Raw genomic sequence first — 20,063 nt, 5'->3', positions numbered from 1 at the left:
CCCAAAAGACAAGAAAGCAGCCCCCAGCCCCTCCCTGAGACCAGGGAGTCTGGACCCTCAGCATCTTCATCCCCTAAGACCCAGGAGGCTGGAACCTCAGCCCCCTTCCCCCCTCAGATCCAAGAGTGTGGGCCCCCTTCCTTGAGACCTCAAACCACTTGTGTCTCCAGCATTCTGGCCCAGGAACCTAGATGGACAATCCCTTCTTTCCTCTGGGACCCACAGATTCAGGTCCCCAGCCTCTTCTTTTTAGGTATGTGAGCCTTCACCCCAGCTCTCCCAGACCCTGGAGTCAGCAACCCATAGCCCCGTCCCCTCACAGGCACATACACACTCTCCTGGGCTCTGCTCTCAGGGGCCCAGGTGTCCTGCACTCCACTCCACTCCACCCCAGCACTTTAGAGAAGCCTGGGCTCAGCCTCTCTAGCATGAGGGGTAGGAGCTGGGCTGCTGGCCTGAGAACCCCTCCAGGGACCAGGTTGTGTCTAGGAGGAAGCTTTCCTCCTGGATATTTGAGTACCCATGGGTGACAGAGGCCAGGGTGCTTCAGTAATAGAAGTGATACTGATTTCTTCAGAGGCCTGGATGGATCAGGTACCTGAGGGTGACATGCATGAGTCTCAGACTTATGGGTGCCTGAGGATGGCTTGTGCTGGGGGATCAGGTTGTCTGAGTGCCTAAAAGGGATGGGGCCTGAAGGAGGGACCCAGAGGCCTGTACTCTTGGATCTGAGGGAGGAGGCACCGGGGACCTGGACTTGAGGGTCTGAGGGAAGAGGGGGCTGGGGACCTGAATTTCGGGATCTGAGAGAGGAGGGGGCTGGGAGCCTGGACTCCTGGCTTCATGAGGTAAACCTAGTTTGCAATCTGGCCTTCTGGGGCAACAGAAGCCAAAAGATGGGTCCGAGCATGGCGGAGACTTAAGTCTGGGAATGGCCTCCTGCTTCCCAAGCCTCAAAGTGGGGAAGGGGCAGAGGGCAGCAGCCCCTGGGGCCCTGGAGTCCAGGGCCGAAGCTGCTGTGTCAAAGCTGGGTTCTGAGTCCCTGCCTCCTGCCTCCCCACCCACCCACCCCCAGCTGGCCCCAACACACACTTCCTCCCTTTTTATTTGCGACCCTCATTCTCTTGTCCCAGGAGGCAGGCAGGAGCCGGGAGCTGGGGGCAGGGTTGGGAGCTGGGGGAGTGGGGGGGGTGCCGGCCCCCTCCCGCAGCCCCGGCAGGAGGAGGGGTCCCCAGGGAGGCCAAGAGGGGGGGCTGTGGGTCTCCCGGCAGGGGCGGACGGGGACTGAATGTTAATCGCATCCCGAGTGAGTGTGTGTGTGCGAGAACAGAGCGAGTGTGCGAGTCCCTCCCGCTCCGGCTCCTCCAAGCAGCGGCAGCCGCCGCCACCCTCCGCCCGCAGCCGCCCTCGGCCACCAGTGCCCAGCTGGGGGGTGTTGGCCTGGGTGGGTCCGCCCGGCCCCCAGGGGTCTCTCGTGCGTCTGCCATCTGCCCGGTGAGGATCTGTGTGTCGGGGTGTCTGGGGCTGCGCTGGTGAAGGGGGGGTGTGTCTGTAAGGGCTGCAGCGGCTGAGGGAGGGAGGGAGGGGTCTGTCTGTACCGACCCGGAGCCTCCTGCCTGGGTGCCATGGGCCCCCCAGTTTCCTCCCCCCAGCCCCCCAAACCCGGATGAATGGTGTGTACCTGGACTCTGTGCCTCCTGCCTGCGTCCGGCTGGGCGTCTGGCGTCCCCAGCTGCCTGTGTCCTCCTGTCTGTCCGAACAGCCCCGGACGGCAGAGGCAGCCCGGCCCCCATTGGACCCCCTGTGTGTGTGTGTGTGTGTGTGTGTGTGTGTGTGCCCGCGCCTCCCTCCTCAAGCTCCGGGGGTGTTGAGGGGGAATCCCAGGGAAGTGAGGTCGTGCGTGTGTGCGTGTGTATCTGTGTGTGCTTCTGCCTGGCTTTGAGTGTGGGGGTGCTGGGGGGGTCTGGAGGTGGCCAAGCGAGGAAGGCAAGCAGTTCCCCCAGACAGGCAGCCTCCCTCCCCTTACACAAACACACACACACCAGCCACAGGCTTCAGAGGTGACCCAGACAGACAGACAGACAGACACAGACGCTGGAGGGGGGGGGCGCTGAGGGCACAAAGGGTGGGGGTGCGAATGAGCCAGGGAGAGGCGGGACCGGACACATGGACGGGGGGAGGAGCCGGAGCTGAAGCGGCAGAGGGGGGCACCCCAGGTGGGCGGAGGGGGGATCCCCACGGGGTCGGGGCGGCGAGAGGACACCCCGACAGCCTCTGCAATGTCCGGGGCCCAACTTCTAGCGCAACATGTGTAGCGGCGTCCTCGCCTAGTTGGGGTGGCCGCAACCTTGGGGGACAGACAGGGCAGGACGGGACCGAAGACGAGGAGGGAGAGCCGGAGCCAGGGACGGGCAGGAGGTCCCCACCGCCGCCACTGCCACCGCTGCCACCGCTGCCACCGCTGCCGCCACCGCCGCCCTGGGGCCTGGCCCCCAGCGGTTCCCTGAGCCCTCCGCGGAATCTTCGGGTCGCTGGACTCTGGGCTCCGGTCCTGCCCCCCCGCAATACCCCCCACAGAACAGGGTCATGAAAAGGTAAGGCCCGAGAGGGACTGCGGGGGTGGGGGTATGTGGACCCCCAGATCTAGGACAGGGAAAGTTGGCCAGGGGCCTCAGGGAAGGAGGGGGGGATTGCATGGTGAGCAGGGGTCTCTGCCCCTGGCGGGCTCCCTTGTCTCCTGGGGACTCTCCTCTGCCCCCTCTTTCTCCCTCTCTGAGCCCCTTTCTCCTGGGTCCCCGCTCCTCAGACCTCCTAACCCCCCATTTCTCTGACACTTTGCGCCCTCTCCCCAGCCCCGCATACCTGACACCCCGTATCTCTATCCCCCCATCTCTCCATCCCATCTTCCCTCTGCATCCCCCTGCCCGCATTGGGCTCCCCCCTCGCTGGCTGTCCCTCTCCCTCTCTCCTCTCGCTCTCCCCTCCCTTCTCAGAGCTATGAGTCTGCTATTAATACCCCCGCCAAGGACCTTGAGGGCATCCAGGCCCCAAGCACCCCTCGCCCCAAGCTATCACCCCTTCCTCAAGCTTCTGGAATACCCTTCCAGCCTGTTCTGAGCACCGGATTAGGGTGGGGAGAGAATGGTGCTGGGGGGGGAACGGAATGCCGTCTGCAGCACGACGCGAGGGGGGGCGGGCTGTTGATCAAAGTGGCCTCTCCTCTCTTCTGTGATGGGCTGTGGGGGGGTAGTGTTGGAGACAGGGACACCCCAGGAATCTCTGGCACCCTCCTCCTCCTCCTTAGCTGGGGGACAGCTGTGCTGTGTCCAGGACCCGAGTGGGGCGACAGGAGGCTGGAGCTGGCGGGGGAATGGGGGGGTGCTCACAGGATGTTGGGACTGATGGAGTTTGAGGCATAAAGGGGATCCTTAGGGGAGGAAGGGGCTCTGGGCCTGCACTCCTGGTTTCTGGGCAGAGGAGGCTGGGCACCCAGTCTAGGGGCAGGAGGGAGCCAAAACTCCTGGGTCCTCGGAGAGGGCAGAACTGAGCCCCTGGACTCCTGGGCCTGGGAGGAGGAGGGTGCCGAGAGCCAAGACTCTTGAGTCTTTATGGGAGAAGTTAGAGCTCCTGTGTCTGAGGGAAGAGGGGGCTGGGGGCCCAGCCTCCTGAGTCTCTGACAGGGCAAGGGACAAGGAGGGTTTGGCTCTTGGGCCCCATGGAATGGATCTGGGGACTGAGACGAGGTGGAGGTTGGGGGCCTGGGGAATGTGATCCCTGAGGGCATAGGTTCCATTGGGCCTCCAGAGTCCCCCAGCAGCTGGGGCCACTACTTAGATCTTTGAGGGGTGGGAGACTGTCCTCCCCAACAGAGGACTGGGCATCCAGTTTCCTAAGAAGGGTGGGGCAGGAGCTACCTTCCTGGGCCTCTGTAGGGAGCAGGACCCTGGGGTGCCCAAGGACAGAGGCCAAGCAGGGGTGGGTCTGGGATAGGCAGAGGAGGGTCTGAGGGAGGAGAAGCCACCAGGAAGGGAGGAGAGAGTGAGTGTTAACCCCGCAGGGGCCAGGCCACAGCTGTGGTTTATTTTGGGGTGGGGTGGGGGCTATTCTGAGCGCTGATTGAGCCAGCTGCTTGGGGAAGGGCAGAGGAGAGGAGGGGCCAGGGGAGCCAGGATTTGGGAGGGATGGGCACATTAGGAGTCCCCACCCCCATCCCTGGGGAGACAGTGATCCAGGATCCCTGGGAAGGCAGGTGGGGGGGGGGGAGTGAGGCCTCTAGGCAGGGGAGGGGGTGTGGGCCTTTCCCCCACCCGGACTATCTGTGGGGTAGAGGAGGCCTGTGCTGCCATGGCAACCGGACAGGAGCCTGATTGACAGCCAAGAGAGAACTCTCCCCCATCTGGACCCTCACCCTTTCAGGAAGCCCCTAGTGCACGCTCTAATCTCTCTCTGGGAGCTGGGAGTCCAGGCCCCTGGTGCCAGGAGTCTGGGCTCCCCGCCCGACCACCCCAGGCAGCTAGCATTCAACAGGGGACACAGGAAGAGATGGCTGTATTTCCTCTAATTTACTAAATTGCTCTGGGCTGGGAGCCAGGGACCCCCGCCCCACCCCCCCACCCCCGGCTCTCACAGCTGTGCCCCCCAACCCTGCAACCCAGCCTGGGCCGCTGTTCTCTCTAGCTTTCACTGACAATGGGGGGATAGGGACAGAGTAAGGGGACAAAGACAGTTTGGGGGTTGTGGTCGAGGTGGGGGGTAAGGTCCTGGGGGTGTTCTCTCTCCTTGGGATGCTCCGCTCATTTCTTTTTCTCTCTTATTTCTCTCCCCCCACACACCTGACCCCTTTTCCCTTTCTCATTTTTTTCCCCTCACTTTTTCTTCCTTTTATTTTTGATCCCTCCTGCCACCCGCCTTCCCGGCCTTCCTTTCATGTCTGTGCTGGGCACCTCCCTGGTGGGGGTCTTGATCTTTGCCTTGGTTCGCTATTTCTGTCTTCCTATGTTTCCTGTCTGCTCTGCCTGCCTCCTCCCTCAATCGGCTCTGCCTGTTTCTCCATCTCTTGTGTGTCCATGTCTCTTGGTGGCCGTGGGGTCCGTCTCCGTCTTTCTGGGCTTCTTTCCATCTTCCTTTCTCCGTCCAACTTTCTCGTCTCTCTTATCTCACCCGCCCTCCGTGTCCATCTCCGCATCTCCCCCTGCCTCATCATTCCCTCCCTATTTCTGTCACTCCGTCTTATCTCTCTCTGCCTCCTTCCTCTGTCCATCTCTGTCACTCTGAGCCTCTCTATCCCTATCTCTGGATCTTCTCTGTCCCCATTACCCACCTCCACTTTCCCTGACTCGGTGTCTCCCCCTTTGTCTCTGCTCTCCCTGGTTCTGGCTCTCCCTTGGCCGGTGTCTGTCTCCCTCTCCGTCGCTCCCCGTCTCTATTATTCCAACCTTTCCCTCTCCTCCCTATCTCTGCGCCTCTCCCTCCCTGTGTCTCCTCCTCTCCGTGTCTCTCCACACCTTGTCCCCTGTCTCTGTCTCCCCCTCTCTGTGTCCTCCTCCCGTTTGTGTCCCTCTCCGCTCCGGGGGTCTCCACGGCTCTGCGCGCCCGCTGCCCCCGCATCAGAGGCCGCCCGGAGGGGCCCGCAGGCGATGCGCGGCGCCGGTGGCCCCCGCGGCCCTCGGGGCCCCGCTAAGATGCTGCTGCTGCTGGCGCTGGCCTGCGCCAGCCCGTTCCCGGAGGAGGCGCCGGGACCGGGCGGGGCCGGCGGGCCCGGCGGGGGCCCCGGCGGGGCGCGGCCGCTCAACGTGGCGCTCGTGTTCTCGGGACCCGCGTACGCGACCGAGGCGGCGCGCCTGGGTCCGGCCGTGGCGGCAGCCGTGCGCAGCCCCGGCCTGGACGTGCGACCGGTGGCGCTGGTGCTCAACGGCTCGGACCCCCGCAGCCTCGTGCTGCAGCTCTGCGACCTGCTGTCGGGGCTGCGCGTGCACGGCGTCGTGTTCGAGGACGACTCGCGCGCGCCCGCCGTCGCGCCCATCCTCGACTTCCTGTCGGCGCAGACCTCGCTGCCCATCGTGGCCGTGCACGGCGGCGCCGCGCTCGTGCTCACGCCCAAGGTGCGCGCGACCTGCGGGGGGCGGGGCCAGCCGCGGGGGGCGGGGCCAGCCGCGGGGGGCGGGGCCAGGCCGGAGGGTCGGCGTCGCGGACCGAGGGGGGCGCGGGGGTGGAGTCAGGTCCGGGTAAGGGGCGGGGCCTTCACGGGGAGGGGGGCCTGCCGGGGTACTGACCGCCCAGACCCGTTGAGGGTCTACGGGAGTGAGCGGAGGGAGTGGAGTCTGGGGAAGAGGCGGGACCGGGAACAGAATGGGACCCGCCTGAAGTGGCAAGCTCTGAGGGTGGAGGGGGATCTGGGGATTAGCAAGGGAGGGGTCAGTTGGAAAGGAATGGGGTTCAGGAGGGGGTGAGATCTGGTGAGGAGACAGGAACCAGGAGGGGAGAGGGCCAGGAAAGAGGGTACTGAGGTCAGGGTGGGCTTCGGCCAGCTGAGCGAGAGGGCTTTAGAGGTCTAGGTACGAGGATGGCGCCATCCGGTGAAAGGAGGACTGGGAGAGGGGAGAGGTCGCGCGTGGGCTGGCGAAGGGCAGACCAGTTGGCCAGGAAGTGGGGCGAGGGCAGTTAGGGAAGTGGCATGGAGAGAGGCCGGGAAGATGGCAGGGCTTATGCTCTGGGCTAAAGGGGCGGGTCTAGGGTGGGCAACAGTCCCGGGAGTGGGGTTCACACAGCGGCATGCCCCAGCTGTGAGGCGTAGGAAGCGAGAATCCGGGGAGTAGGCCTGGCCTGGGAGGATGAAGGCCCACCAGAGAGGCAGGCCCAGCCAGTGAGAAGTCAAATCCAGGAGCCTGCAGGAGAGAGGGGGCAGAGGCTGGAGCCGGCTGTGGCCTGGAAAGAGGCCTGCTGCCCGAGGGCACAGGGGGACCAGCTGGAGTGGACTTCTGGTCAGAAAGGATAAAACTGGACCAAGCCTGGTGTGCGCATTGAGAAGAAGAAGGGATAGGCTAAGAGGTGTCTGAGAAGGGGCGGGGCCTGCTTAGGGGTGGGGCCAGTGTAACGGGGCGAATGGGGCCATCTGAGTGGGTGGAGCCTAATCCCCACTACTTCCCTACTGTAAGGGCCATTGGCTCTAGGACATCCTGGGACTTGTAGTTCTCTCCTGTCCAGAGCATTCTGGGAAGGGCCTCTGGCCAACTTTCTTCCTTTAGACAGGAGTTGTCCAGAGATTTGTAGGCAGATCACCTTCAAGTGATCTTATAGCTCCCTGGCTGCCACCTTTATGGCATACCAAGAGATGCGGTCCCTCCTGCCTCCATTGCTGCTGAGAAGTGTGGGCCACTGTTGATTGTCATCTGGGAACCGTGGCCCGCTCAGTGTACACTTGTTGCCTTTTGGCAAAGGTAGTCCTTTCAGTATCTCTGGATGGAAGAAAAAGTGATCCTCACAGAGCCACCGTGCCTCCTTTGAATGCTGGGAACGTGATCCCCTCAGCACATCTCCACTTGCCAAGGATGAGATCCTCTCAGGATTCTCTTTGCATACTCATCGGCTCAGGACAACTGCCCTATCTCCTACACATATAACCATAGGTACATGCCTAGGAAGAAAGTCCACTTTCTCTTATCAAGAGCTGACTCTGTGTCAGGGCTGTTTTAGGTTCCAGGAAAATCTAGTTATGAAAAGGGGAGGGGAAAGACAAGATCCCTGCTTTTTTTTTTTTAAGATTTTATTTATTGATTCATCAGAGACACACAGAGAGAGGCAGAGACATAGGCAGAGGAAGAAGCAGACTCCCTGTAGGGGAGCCACCGAGGTGCCTCAAGATCCCTGCTCTTAATGGAGCTTGCATTCTAATGGACAGATAGAAAGCAAATAACAAATCGTGAAATCTGTCCTGGAGGAAAGATAGGATGGCAGTCAGGAGAAGCCTCCCTGAGGAGGTGGCAATGAACCTGGACCTGAAAAATGAGAAGTGGTAGGTCTAGCATGGAGGAGCTGGGGGAGAGTTTCCCTGGGAAAGGCAACAGCTAGAGGCCAAGCCCTCGAAGCTGGAAGGAACTTGCTGTGTTTGAGGAAGAACAAAGAGGTGGGGGTGGTGGGAGATGAGGTCAGAGAGGCAAAGAAGGCCAGATTGTGCAGGGCCTGTGGGCCACAGTAAGGGCTTTGGCTTTGACTCTAAGGTAGAATTATTGGAAGATTCTCAACCGGGAAGGGATTCGATCCAATTAATATTTTGAAAAGATGACTCTGGCTGCTGATGGAAAATGGGCTGGAAAATGCAAAAATGTGAGCAGAGAGGGGTCAGGAAGCTATTAAAGTTGTCCAAGCAAAATAGAGATCACAAAAGTTGGGACGGGGCTGTCATGAAGAATGAGGTTATGTTTTGAACAGGGAGCTGAGAAGACTAGAAGATGGCCTGGACTGGGCGTAAGGGAAAGAGGGGGAAAGGGTGATTTGACTTTGGTAACTGAGCAGCTGGGTGAATAAGGAAAGGAAGATGAGCAACAGGTTTGAGGCTGGAGTGGAGGCAGTGTAGAAGATCAAGAATTCTGGTTTCGATATGGTAATTTGGGGATGCCTCTTGGAAATCCAAGAGGAGATAGATGTTGAGTAGAAAGGGGGATAGGTCTTGTCTGTCTGGAGTTCATGAGAGAGGTATAGTGACTGATGAGAGGCAACATCAACATATTCAATGCGAGGTAATAGAACTTTCTGCAATGGTAATGATGGTCTCTATCTGCTCTGTCCGGCAGGCTGGCCACTAGCCACGGTGTGGCTATTGAGAACTTGACGTGTGGTTAGTGCAGTCAGGGAACTAAGTGTTATTTAATTTTAATTAAACGGATGGCTAGCGGCTACCATATTGGATAGCACAGAAGACGGTATTTAAACACATGGGTCTGGCTGAGATCACCAGGGAAGGAGGACAGAGAAGAAGAGAGAAGACTAGGGCACTTCTGCATTTAGAATTCTGACTGAGGAAGTGTCCAACAGAGGGAACAGAAGTCAGGGAGGTAGGAGGAAAACCAGAGAAGGGCAAATCCACTCAGCAAAGCAGCTTCCTGCTGGACAGGACAGTACCTTCAGTATCCTCAGTGCATTCTGGGAGATATAGTCCCTCAGTGGATGCTGGGGACTGTAGTTCCCTCCCTGGATGCTGTGTGTGTTCTAGGGTAATGTTATCTGCTGTAACAGATAAACCCGCATGTCTCAGTGGCTTAACCCAATGGAAGGTTGTTTCTCACTCATATAAAATCCAAACAGGCATTCCTGACTAGAGGAGGCTCTTCTCCCAGTGATGACTCAGGGACTCAGGCTCCTCCCTCTTGTGTCTCTGTAAGCCCCTGGGAGTTCGGAGTTCTTTCTCTTCTGGGGCCACTGCATCTGTTCTCAGACAGGGAAGGGAGTAAGGTGCATGGGGGAGTGCTTTTACCGATAAGTCTAGAACTCAGTCACATGGCTAACCGTAACCCAGGCCCAGCTCTGTGCATCCATGGGGAAAGGAGAGAGGTTTGGTGAACAGCTAGTCAGTTGCCATATCGAGAGCTGTGACACCCTGGTGGCCACTGGGAGCTGGGATGCCCTCATCAGTTGCTGGGAGATGAGGTCCCTCTTGACCACTGGGAACTGAAGGCCTCTACTGATTGCTGGGACCTGTGGTCTCCACCTCAGGAGGCCTGACATTCCTCCTCCTCCCCCGCAGGAGAAGGGCTCCACCTTCCTGCAGCTGGGCTCCTCCACAGAGCAGCAGCTCCAGGTCATCTTCGAGGTGCTGGAGGAGTACGACTGGACATCCTTTGTGGCAGTGACCACGCGTGCCCCCGGCCACCGGGCCTTCCTGTCCTACATCGAGGTGCTTACTGATGGCAGCATGGTGGGCTGGGAACACCGCGGGGCACTGACGCTGGATCCCGGAGCAGGCGAGGCTGTGCTGGGTGCCCAGCTCCGCAGTGTCAGCGCACAGATCCGCCTGCTGTTCTGTGCCCGGGAGGAAGCCGAGCCAGTGTTCCGGGCAGCCGAGGAGGCTGGCCTCACTGGGCCTGGCTACGTCTGGTTCATGGTGGGGCCCCAGCTGGCTGGAGGCGGAGGCTCAGGCGCCCCTGGAGAGCCCCCTCTTCTGCCAGGAGGCGCCCCACTGCCTGCCGGGCTGTTCGCAGTGCGCTCGGCTGGCTGGCGGGATGACCTGGCCCGGCGTGTGGCAGCCGGTGTGGCCGTGGTGGCCAGAGGTGCCCAGGCTCTGCTGCGTGACTATGGCTTCCTGCCAGAGCTCGGCCATGACTGTCGCGCCCAGAACCGCACCCACCGAGGGGAGAGTCTACATAGGTGAGTGAAGTTGGTGTAGGACGCCTGTGGGAAGGCTCCAGAGCTTGACTACCTGGGGCTTCTCACTGGCTGAGCAACGTCAAGTGGGTCAAGTCCCCTCTCAGAGCCTTGGTTTGCTTTTCTGTAAAATGGATATAGTTGAGTCTCCTGTCTGGGGCTAAATCAGGTAATTTGGAAAAAACACCGAAGACACAGTGAATGTATTATGATATTTCATGACTTAAAAATGAATTTTTTCCCACGTTTTTTTTTTAATATTTTATTTACGTATTCATGAGAGACACACAGAGAGACAGAGACATAGGCAGAGAGAAACAGGCTTCCTGCGGGGAACCTGGTGCGGGACTCAATCCCAGGACCCCGGGATCACAACCTGAGCCAAAGGCAGATGCTCAGACACTGAGCCACCCAGGTGCCTCTCCCCATGGTTTAATGTCTTTGAAATCAAGATACACCTTACAAAAAGAAGAAGAAGGAGGAGGAGGAGGAGGAGGAGGAGGAGGAGGAGGAGGAGGAGGAGGAGATATATCTTACAATTGATGGCTTATCATGGTTTCTCCAGCAGCACTTTTATCTTTCTTTGTGGTACCTAAAACTAGAGATATATCCTATATTTGATAGCACCTCAAGAGATGACGAAATTCCCTGGAGTAGAGGCTGAATTTCAGTAACAGAATGACCCAGCCACACAGGGGCCCAAACAAGATAGAAGCTGTTCTCCCTCACTGAACAATCCGGAGATGAGGGGCCCCTGGCTGGCTCACTTGGTAGAGCATGCAACTCTCCATCTCAGGAATGTGAGTTTGTGCCCCACATGGGGGTGTAGTAATCACTTAAAAATAAAATCTTCAAATAAATCTTAAAAAAAAAAAAATGGGATGCCTGCATGGCTCAGTGTTGAGTGTCTGCCTTCGGCTCAGGGTGTGATCCTGGGATCTAGGATCAAGTCTCACATCAGGCTCCCTACATGTAGCCTGCTTCTCCTTTTGCCTATGTCTCTGCCTCTCTCCCTCTCTTTCTCTCTCTCTCTCTCTCTCTCTCTCTCTCTCTCTCTCTCTCTGTGTGTGTGTGTGTGTCTCTCATGAATAAATAAATAAATCCTAAAAAAATAAAATCTTCAACAAACAAACAAACAACAACCCAGAAATCAGTGTTTCAGCTATCAGGAGGCTCTGTCAGGGACCTAGGACCCTCCCACCTTGTTGCTCTGCCACCTTCTTTGCGCATTTGAAGCTGGGTCTGAATTCTAGCTCATGAGAAAGGGGGAAAAGAGAGAAACTGGGGAGCAAGCAATTTCCTTTGGGGCAAGGGACACAACGGGGATGCAGTCAGGCGGCCAGGGCTGCCTTATTGGTTGCTTACAGGCGCATCCGTGCAGTTGGTTAGACTTCCATTCTGCGTGACTAGTACCTGCATGTGGCCTGGGCTAGCTGCCCTGAGGACTGGGAAGTGCATGCGGACTCTAGCTGGACAGGTGTGTGCCCCGGCTTGCACGCTGTTGTTTTAGAAGAGAACAGGGTTTGGTGGGAAACAGCATCACCACCATAGGAAGCTTTGGCAATGAGAAATTGATGAGTTTGGTGATGGAACAGTGGAAGGGGAGGCCTTTCATCTGGAAATGAGAACAGGCTGAGCTTGGAAAGAGGTGATGAGTGGAGAAGACAACTGAGGGGAGGAGAATTGAGAATCGGGTGACATGAGGGACAGGACCCCGGGACAAGAGGGTGAGAAAAGCATCCCTCGTTCATAAATACTTACTGAGCACCTGCTAGGAACTAGGGCCCATGCTGGGCGCTTGGAACATGGAGATGAATAAGACCATGGACTTCTCTTCAAAGAACACAGGGTCCTGTAGGGGTGACAGACAGGGATGGGATAATGACAACACAGTGGGATGCTTGCAATCATGGAGGTGGCCCGGGCATTGTGGGAGCACCAGCAGGAATTCTGTCTGAGCCTGGACATTTCTGGTTGCAGGAAGCAGAGTCTCGTTCAAGTTTCCTAAGGGAAAAGGGGGTTTATTGGAAAAACAAACACGCACAGAAACCCAGACACCAGGAATCGAGGCCAAGCCTGGGGACCAGCTACGCTTTCATCTCTTTCTGATTGTCTCCCTCTTACTCTGTCTGCCCCTGCCACTCCCTCTCTCTCTGTCTGACTTGCCACTTCCAGAGGCTGTCCAGTTCTTCTCTTTGCACAGAATTTCTGCTCTCTGCTAATACTCACCATTTCATCCCAGCCTGTCTACCACCCATCCCCCACCCCAAGTCTCACAGCCAACGTCTTCCCAAAAGAGGAATTTCATTGGCCCCAATCAGGGGTGCTTGGGTGGCTCAGTCATTTAAGCATCTGTCAGCTCAGGTCATGATTTCAGGGTCCTGGGATCAAGCCCCACATCGGGCTCCCTGCAGGCAAAGACCCTACTTCTCCCTCTCCCTCTGCCATTCCCCCCTGCTCATGCTCTCTCTCTCTCTCTCTCTCTCTCTCTCACACACACACACACACTCTCTCTCTCTCTCAAATAAATAAACATAATTTTTAAAAAACAAACAAACAAACTAGGCTACTCAGTCACAGGCAGCCTATGGAGTCAGGGAGGTCTCCAAGAGGAGGAGACATCTATAAGCTGAGACCTGACAGATGAATTGCTCATTCATTCATTTATTGAATGAGTCTTTATTTTATGAGAGTCTGCTATGTGCCAGGCACTGCTCTAGGCACTGGGGTACATGGTGTTGAACAAGGTCCCTGCTCTCACAGAATTTACAATCTCCTACGGGGGACAAATGAGACAAAGAAAAAAAATATTAGCAGGTGATAAAGCAGGTAGAAGGTGATAAGAAATACCCAGGGTGCTAGGTTAGGTCAGGTCGTCTGAAAAGGTCTTTCTGAGTAGGTGAAATTTGGAATTAAAAAAAAAAATGGGTAAGGAGAAAGAGCCAACTGTTGGAAGATCTGAATGAAGAGAAGGGAGGGGGAACAGCAGGTGCAGAGGCCCTGGGGCTGGAATTGCCTATTTGGGAACCTGAAACAAAGCCATTGTGGTTGGAGCTTAGTGAGCTAGGCGGGGGACAGAGTATAGAGAAACAAACGAAGCCCATCCAGACCCAAGCTCATGTAGGGCGTTTTTGGCCAGGCTAGGGGGTTCAGATTTGATTCTGAGAGCAGTTAGGAGTTCTCCTAAAACAGTGAGTATTCCTAGGCAAGGGGAACAGCATCGCGCAAAGGCCCAGAGAGGAGAAAAACTCAGGCAGGCTGGCAGGACTGCCATAGCTCAGGGTGGATGAAGGGTAGGAGAATTAGGATTGGGGGTGATGAGGCTGGGAGGTGGGGGTACATGAGGCCAGCTCACAAAGGCCTTGAATCCCTGGACTTTGTTCTGGAGCACTGGGGAGCCATGGGTGGGTTATGAGCAGGAAAGAAGTGGAGTCAGTTTTGTATCCAGAAAGACCCCTCTGGAGGGGAGTGTGGAACAGATTGGAAGAGAAAGAATGGAGGTTGGGGGCCAGGCAGGAGGCTGGGGCACAGATCCAGGGGGTCTGTGCTGATGGAGAGGAGGGATGACATGGAGAGATCCTGGGGGTAGGAAGGTGGCATTTGAGGACAGATGGCCTGGGCAGGGGGGCTGTTGAGAAGGTGAGGATGGCAGTGAGGGTATTTCACAGTGACCAGGGCCATGGGACAGGCATTCACGGTACAGGTACCATTGCATCGTGAAGATTATCTAGGGGTGCAGAGACCTCCTGGGGCTCCTCCCAGAGAAAGAGACGCTTGAGCTGAATCTTCAAGACATGAGTCAATCAGGGTGAGAAGGGAGAGAATAAACATTTTTCAGGCAGACAGACACCTACAATGGCCTAGAGATAGGAAACCGCTTGATATGTTTTGGGGACTCTTTGCATTCAGGGTCAGTGTGATACAAAAAGGGCTTGGGGTAGAAGGAGTGTGAGGGGAGGCAGAGATCAGAGATGGGGCTGCGCAGGCAGATGGGGCCAGAACACACAGGGGCTCTAAGTCAGGCTAAAGGTCTGCGACCTTGATCAGGAGGTACTGGGCAGCGAGCAGAGTGCTAAACACCAAAGAGGAGTATTTGAGTGTTCAGGATCGTTGGAGAGAAATTCCAGCTAGGGGTTGGGGCTGGTCAGTAGAGAGGAGATTTTCTCTGTCTTCAGCCACGTAGGTGCAGTCCAAGTACCCACATGTCCCCTCCCTTCCTCCTGGGCAGGTATTTCATGAATATTACCTGGGATAATCGGGATTATTCCTTCAATGAGGATGGCTTCTTGGTGAACCCCTCTCTGGTGGTCATCTCCCTCACCAGGGATAGGACTTGGGAGGTGGTGAGTCCCAGCCCCGACCTCAGGCATGGGAAAGGGGGTGGGGCCCAGGCCCCTGGGCCTGACAGAGATGAGAGCTGAGCCCACGGAGTCTGGCTTCTGTGGGAGAAAGGAGCCCAGACTCCTAGGTCCTGGGGAAATAAGTGGGAACCCAGACCCATGCATTCTAAGAGGAGGAGGGAAATGGGGCCTAGACTCCAGGACCTAATGGAGAAGGAGCTGGGAGCCCGGGTTCTGAGGATGGAGGGCCGTGACGGCCAGGACATCCGGCAAAGTCCCGGCACCGGAGCCTGAATCTCTCTGTTGTCCAAGGTGGGCAGTTGGGAGCAGCAGACTCTCCGCCTAAAGTACCCGCTGTGGTCCCGCTACGGCCGCTTCCTGCAGCCAGTGGATGACACGCAGCACCTGACCGTGGCCACGCTGGAGGAGAGGCCCTTTGTCATTGTGGAGCCGGCCGACCCCATCAGTGGCACTTGCATCCGGGACTCCGTGCCTTGCCGGAGCCAGCTCAACCGCACCCACAGGTGACAGCCCCGGATCCGGGAGTTCGTCTTCAAAATCCCTTGAAGCCCAGCAGTCCTGGCCCCAGCCCCCTCCTCCCTCGGAACTCAGGACCCACAGAGCCCTCCAGCTTAGTCACCTTAGACAAGTCACGGAACTCCTTTGAGCCTGTTTCCCCAGAAAGCGCTAACTATAGTTTTTAGCTGCTGCTTGTCTCTCCCTCCATACCCTCATCTCATGGGAGAGTCTGAAGTGGGGGGTCCCCAGCATCCCCAAGCCTGCTCGTTCCCCGCAGCCCTCCCCCGGACGCCCCCCGCCCAGAAAAGCGGTGCTGCAAGGGCTTCTGCATCGACATTCTGAAGCGGCTGGCGCAGACCATCGGCTTCAGCTACGACCTCTACCTGGTCACCAACGGCAAGCACGGAAAGAAGATCGACGGCGTCTGGAACGGCATGATCGGCGAGGTGGGGCGCGCCTGGACCAGGTCCGGGAGGGGGCGGGGGCGGGGCGGGGCCACGGCGCTGGGGGCGGGGCCACCCCAAGGCCCGCCTTGGCGGGGGCGGGGCCACCAGAGGGACCTGTGGGCGGAGGGGCGGGGCTAGATGGGTGGCCCGCCTAAGAGAAGGGGCCGAGAGGATGGAGCCCAAATCCCGAGAGCTTTTTCTGGGAGCATGCCCTGGCCTGGGTCTACTACCTCTTTCCACTCCTGACTCTCACCTCCTTTCCTGCTCCACTCTGCGTCCCCCTCAGCTACCCTGCCACCCTTCCAGCCCTCTCTCTCACCCTGTCACTGGCCCGCCGGGGCCAGTCTTGCCCCACCATCCTCCTCCATGCGCTCGAGCCAGCCAGGTTCCTTCACCCGCCTCGTCCTCACCCCAGGTGTTCTACCAGCGCGCGGACATGGCCATCGGCTCCCTCACCATCAACGAGGAGCGGTCCGAGATCGTGGACTTCTCCGTCCCCTTCGTGGAGACGGGCATCAGCGTCATGGTGGCGCGCAGCAACGGCACCGTGTCGCCTTCGGCCTTCCTCGGTGAGCCGGAGCCCCGGGGGCGGCAACGCTGGGGCGGCTGTGTGCCCAGTTCCCATCCCGGGATTGCCCGTCCCAGCGGTGTGGCTGGCGAAGCGGCATCCCTTCTGAGCTTTGGTTTCCCAGTCTGTAAAATGGGAGCAGCAGGTTTACCACGAGGCCAAGGAAACTGGAACTCAAGGAGCCTTCGCTTGTGCCTTCTCTTCAAGGCCCTGCACCGTGTATTCTCCTATTTGTAATTTTATGTTCTCTTTTCTTAAAGACAACCCTCCAAATTGTAGAAGCTTCAGGCCCCACAAATTTCAATTCTTCTCCTGTATATATGAGAGGAGGGAAAGAGATTGACATGAAAGTGGCACAGGCTAAGTGCTCTGCTCACTTCTCAGTGTTTACTGAGCACCTATCATGGGCCAGGTGCTGGGGTGTGCACACAAGCTCCTCTCCTCTAAGAGCCCTTGGCCTCGTGGGGAAGACAAAATCATCTCCTAAGGGGATTCATGGACAAGATCACTTCAGGTGGTGATGAATAGTATAAGAGATTAAGCAAGGGTGAGGAGTTGGAGAGGAAGGGATTGGTGCTGCCAGGGATGGGCAAGAAGACCCCTTTGGAGATCGGGCTAGAGAACCTGGCAGAGATCCAGGTAGAGGGATCAGCTGAGACAAAGACCCCCAAGGTAGGAATGTGTATGGAATGTTTGGGAAATGTCTGGAAATCTGTGTGGCTGGAGGGGGCAGTGAGTGATGGGAAGGGGTGGGAGGCAAGGGTTAAGAGGGAAGTGCAGGGCCTTGGTGGCTCTGGTAAGACAGCTGGGTTTTACCCTTATGGCAGTGGCCAAGGTTTTTAACTGTAGATAGTGGGGGAGGTGATATATGATCAGATCTAGGCTTTGAAAATATCCCACTGGAGACAGTTGGGAGCAGGAGGCCCACGAGAAGGCAAAGGTCTGTGCAGAGGAGGTGGGTGTGGGATAGGAAGATGGCAGTGAGAGTGAGGCGAGGAACCAGGCTTGGGGTGTGGTTAGGAAGCTGGTACCCGATGGGTTGGTGGCCGTGAGTGGATCGGGTAGGGATCTCCCTGAATTTGGAGACAAAGAGAAGGCAAAGTGCACATCAGGCCAAGGAGCAGGTCACGTCAGTTCCCTCTTGCTCTCTGAAGTCTGGGCAAAGCTCCTGGGAATGGGAAGGCTGGGAGAAGGGACATCTCTTCCTTTGTGTTTGCTTTCTGTATATTTTGCCAAGAGCCTCTCTGTGGCTGTCTGTTTGCCCCAAGGTCTCTGCAGGGCACCCTGAGATGCACGGCATGGGGCCCCTGCCTTCCGCAGGGAAGTGACAAGGTCATATTTCTGTCCCATCACATTGCCCAGTGGAAGCAACAGGAATGTCCCCAAGATGCCACCGTGACAGTCCATGGTGGTGACCCTGCTGTGACAGGGGCAGTCCTGGCTGCCTGTGCTTTGGCCCAGGGAGGTCAGAGCACCTGGTACGAATCTCAAGGAAGTGGTGATTGGGTTTATTGTCAGTGAACTCCCAGACGCAGTGTGAGGAGGAGACACTTGGACGTGAGTTTGTCTGGTAGATAGGTCAGGATGGTGCCCCTGGCAGGGGAGTGGTGGAGATAAGGCAGGGAGGGTGAGGCTTGTTCTGGAACTGTGAGTTCTGGCCCGTCAAGGCTGTGGGTTCTTGAGAGAGTCATCAGGCCGGAGAGGAGGATGGCTGCAAGGCTGAAGGACATTTACTTTGTTATGGAGGCGCTGGGGAGCCACAGAAGGCTCTGAGTAGGGGAGAGACCAGGTCACCTCTGGGTGCAGGAGGAGCTTCTAGGGCTGCAGAGCTGGGGTGCGGATGCCCCAGAGGAGAGGATGAGGCCTGAGGCTGTTGGCTGAGAAAATGGGGAGGGAAGGCCAAAGTGGGGGGCAGTGGTGGGGGGACAGGCTGGAGCTGAGGGGGGAGGGAAGGAAGGTGGGGACAAGGCTGGCAAATGGGGTGGGTGGGTTGTGACTGGATGGAAGGTGGGCCTGGGTGTTGGTGTAAAACATGGTGAGTGGCCCTGGTGGAGGCTTGGGTCTGGGACTCAGGAAACATTTAGGATATATTTGGCTCAGGAAATATTTAGGGTATATAATGGTTGAATTGGCTGTCTTTGAGAGAGACTGTCTCCCAGGGATCTGAACAGGCAATGAGGCTGTCCCTGAGATGGGGAGCCCAGGAAGGGGACAGATGGACAGGGTCAGATCTGCAGTGCATTCTGTTCACATGTCTGTGATCCCCCCAATCCTTTGCTTGGCCAAACCATGACCCCATACCCCTTTGCCCCCAGAGCCCTATAGCCCTGCCGTGTGGGTGATGATGTTCGTCATGTGCCTCACTGTGGTCGCCGTCACCGTTTTCATCTTTGAGTACCTCAGTCCAGTCGGCTACAACCGCAGCTTGGCCACGGGCAAGCGTGAGTCCCCTTCTTCCATTACCTCAGAGCACCCAGACCGCAGAGAGAACTACATTTCCCAACAGCCCCTGGGGGAGAGCCCGGCAGTGCCAAAGGTCTTGGGGGCTCCTGGGAATCGTAGTTCTTTCTGCTCCCTCATGGAGTAGAGGGGATTTGGGGTCCATGTCCCCCCTCATGGCCCCCTGCAGGGCCTGGAGGCTCAACCTTCACCATTGGGAAATCCATCTGGCTGCTCTGGGCCCTGGTGTTCAATAACTCCGTGCCCGTGGAGAACCCCCGGGGGACCACCAGCAAAATCATGGTGCTGGTGTGGGCCTTCTTCGCTGTCATCTTCCTCGCCAGCTACACAGCCAACCTGGCCGCCTTCATGATCCAGGAGGAGTATGTGGACACCGTGTCCGGACTCAGTGACCGAAAGGTGTGTGTGTCCGGGGAGAGGGGAAGTTGGCTATGGTTGAAGGTCAGGTCAGAGTTTGGCACCAAGGACATCAGAAAAGGATTCCTGGGGGTATTTCCCCAGAAAGAGTTCCAAAATGGTAGAATAGAATGTTCTGGAAGAGAAAGATGATGTTTCATGTTGAACTTTTTTTTTTTTTAAGATTTTATTTATTTATTCACGAGAGACACAGAGAGAGAGAGGCAGAGACATAGGCAGAGGGAGAAGCAGGCTCCCTGTGGGGAGCCTGATGCAGGACTCAATCCCAAGACCCCAGGATCACGACCTGAGCCAAAGGCAGATGCTCAACCACTGAGCTACCCAGGTGCCCCCACGACAAACTGTTTAAATATTCCCAGGAGAAGAGTGACCCCAAATGTTCTGGGGGGCAGTTGTGTCAAATGGGATATTCTAGACCAGTACTTCTCTCAAACTGTGAAAAACGACTAAACTGTGAACTTTCTCCAGTGGAGATCAATGCTTTTGTAAAGTACAATAGAAACAAATTGTGAGAAAATAAACATAAAATTGGAAACCAAGACATGCACAATTCAAACCCAAATTTTTATGTAGTTTCAACAGACTTAAAATTGTTATGTCAAATTGCTCTCAACTGTGTGGTGCCCAGCTAGCTCCATTGGTAGAACATGCAACTCTTAATCTCGGGGTCATAAGTTCGAGTCTCATGTTGGGTGTAGAGTTTACTTTAAAAATAAATAAATTTTAAAAATCTTTTTCTTTTTAAATTGCTCTAAGTGCTCACTCTCTCAGTTTCCATACTTACCTCATCACAGATCACAGTTTATTCGGGGACTGGTGGTTTGCAGAGCACACTTTGAGACTAAAGCGGTTAACTGGGTATCATCATGACCTATTAAAAGGCTGAAAAACCAGTTCAGTGGATTGCAACAAGCATTTTTTTCCCCAATTGAATAGAATAGAAAATATGTTTGCATC

General features: G+C 56.9%; 1 protein-coding gene across 1 annotated transcript in view; it reads left to right on the top strand.

Annotated features, from left to right (window-relative positions):
* The first annotated feature begins 5,636 nt into the window (after window positions 1-5,636).
* Window positions 5,637-20,063, top strand: part of GRIN2D (glutamate ionotropic receptor NMDA type subunit 2D) — a 32,596-nt gene continuing 18,169 nt past the window's right edge. The window contains 8 exon segments of the mRNA XM_055311227.1: window positions 5,637-6,101; window positions 9,740-10,359; window positions 14,585-14,699; window positions 15,009-15,220; window positions 15,493-15,661; window positions 16,077-16,230; window positions 18,545-18,670; window positions 18,859-19,088. Coding sequence (XP_055167202.1) covers window positions 5,637-6,101; window positions 9,740-10,359; window positions 14,585-14,699; window positions 15,009-15,220; window positions 15,493-15,661; window positions 16,077-16,230; window positions 18,545-18,670; window positions 18,859-19,088 — 2,091 coding nt within the window.

The sequence above is a fragment of the Nyctereutes procyonoides genome, unplaced genomic scaffold (assembly GCF_905146905.1).
Source record: "Nyctereutes procyonoides isolate TBG_1078 unplaced genomic scaffold, NYPRO_anot_genome, whole genome shotgun sequence".
NCBI lineage: Eukaryota > Metazoa > Chordata > Mammalia > Carnivora > Canidae > Nyctereutes > Nyctereutes procyonoides.
This window is presented reverse-complemented; position numbering and strand designations above follow the sequence as displayed.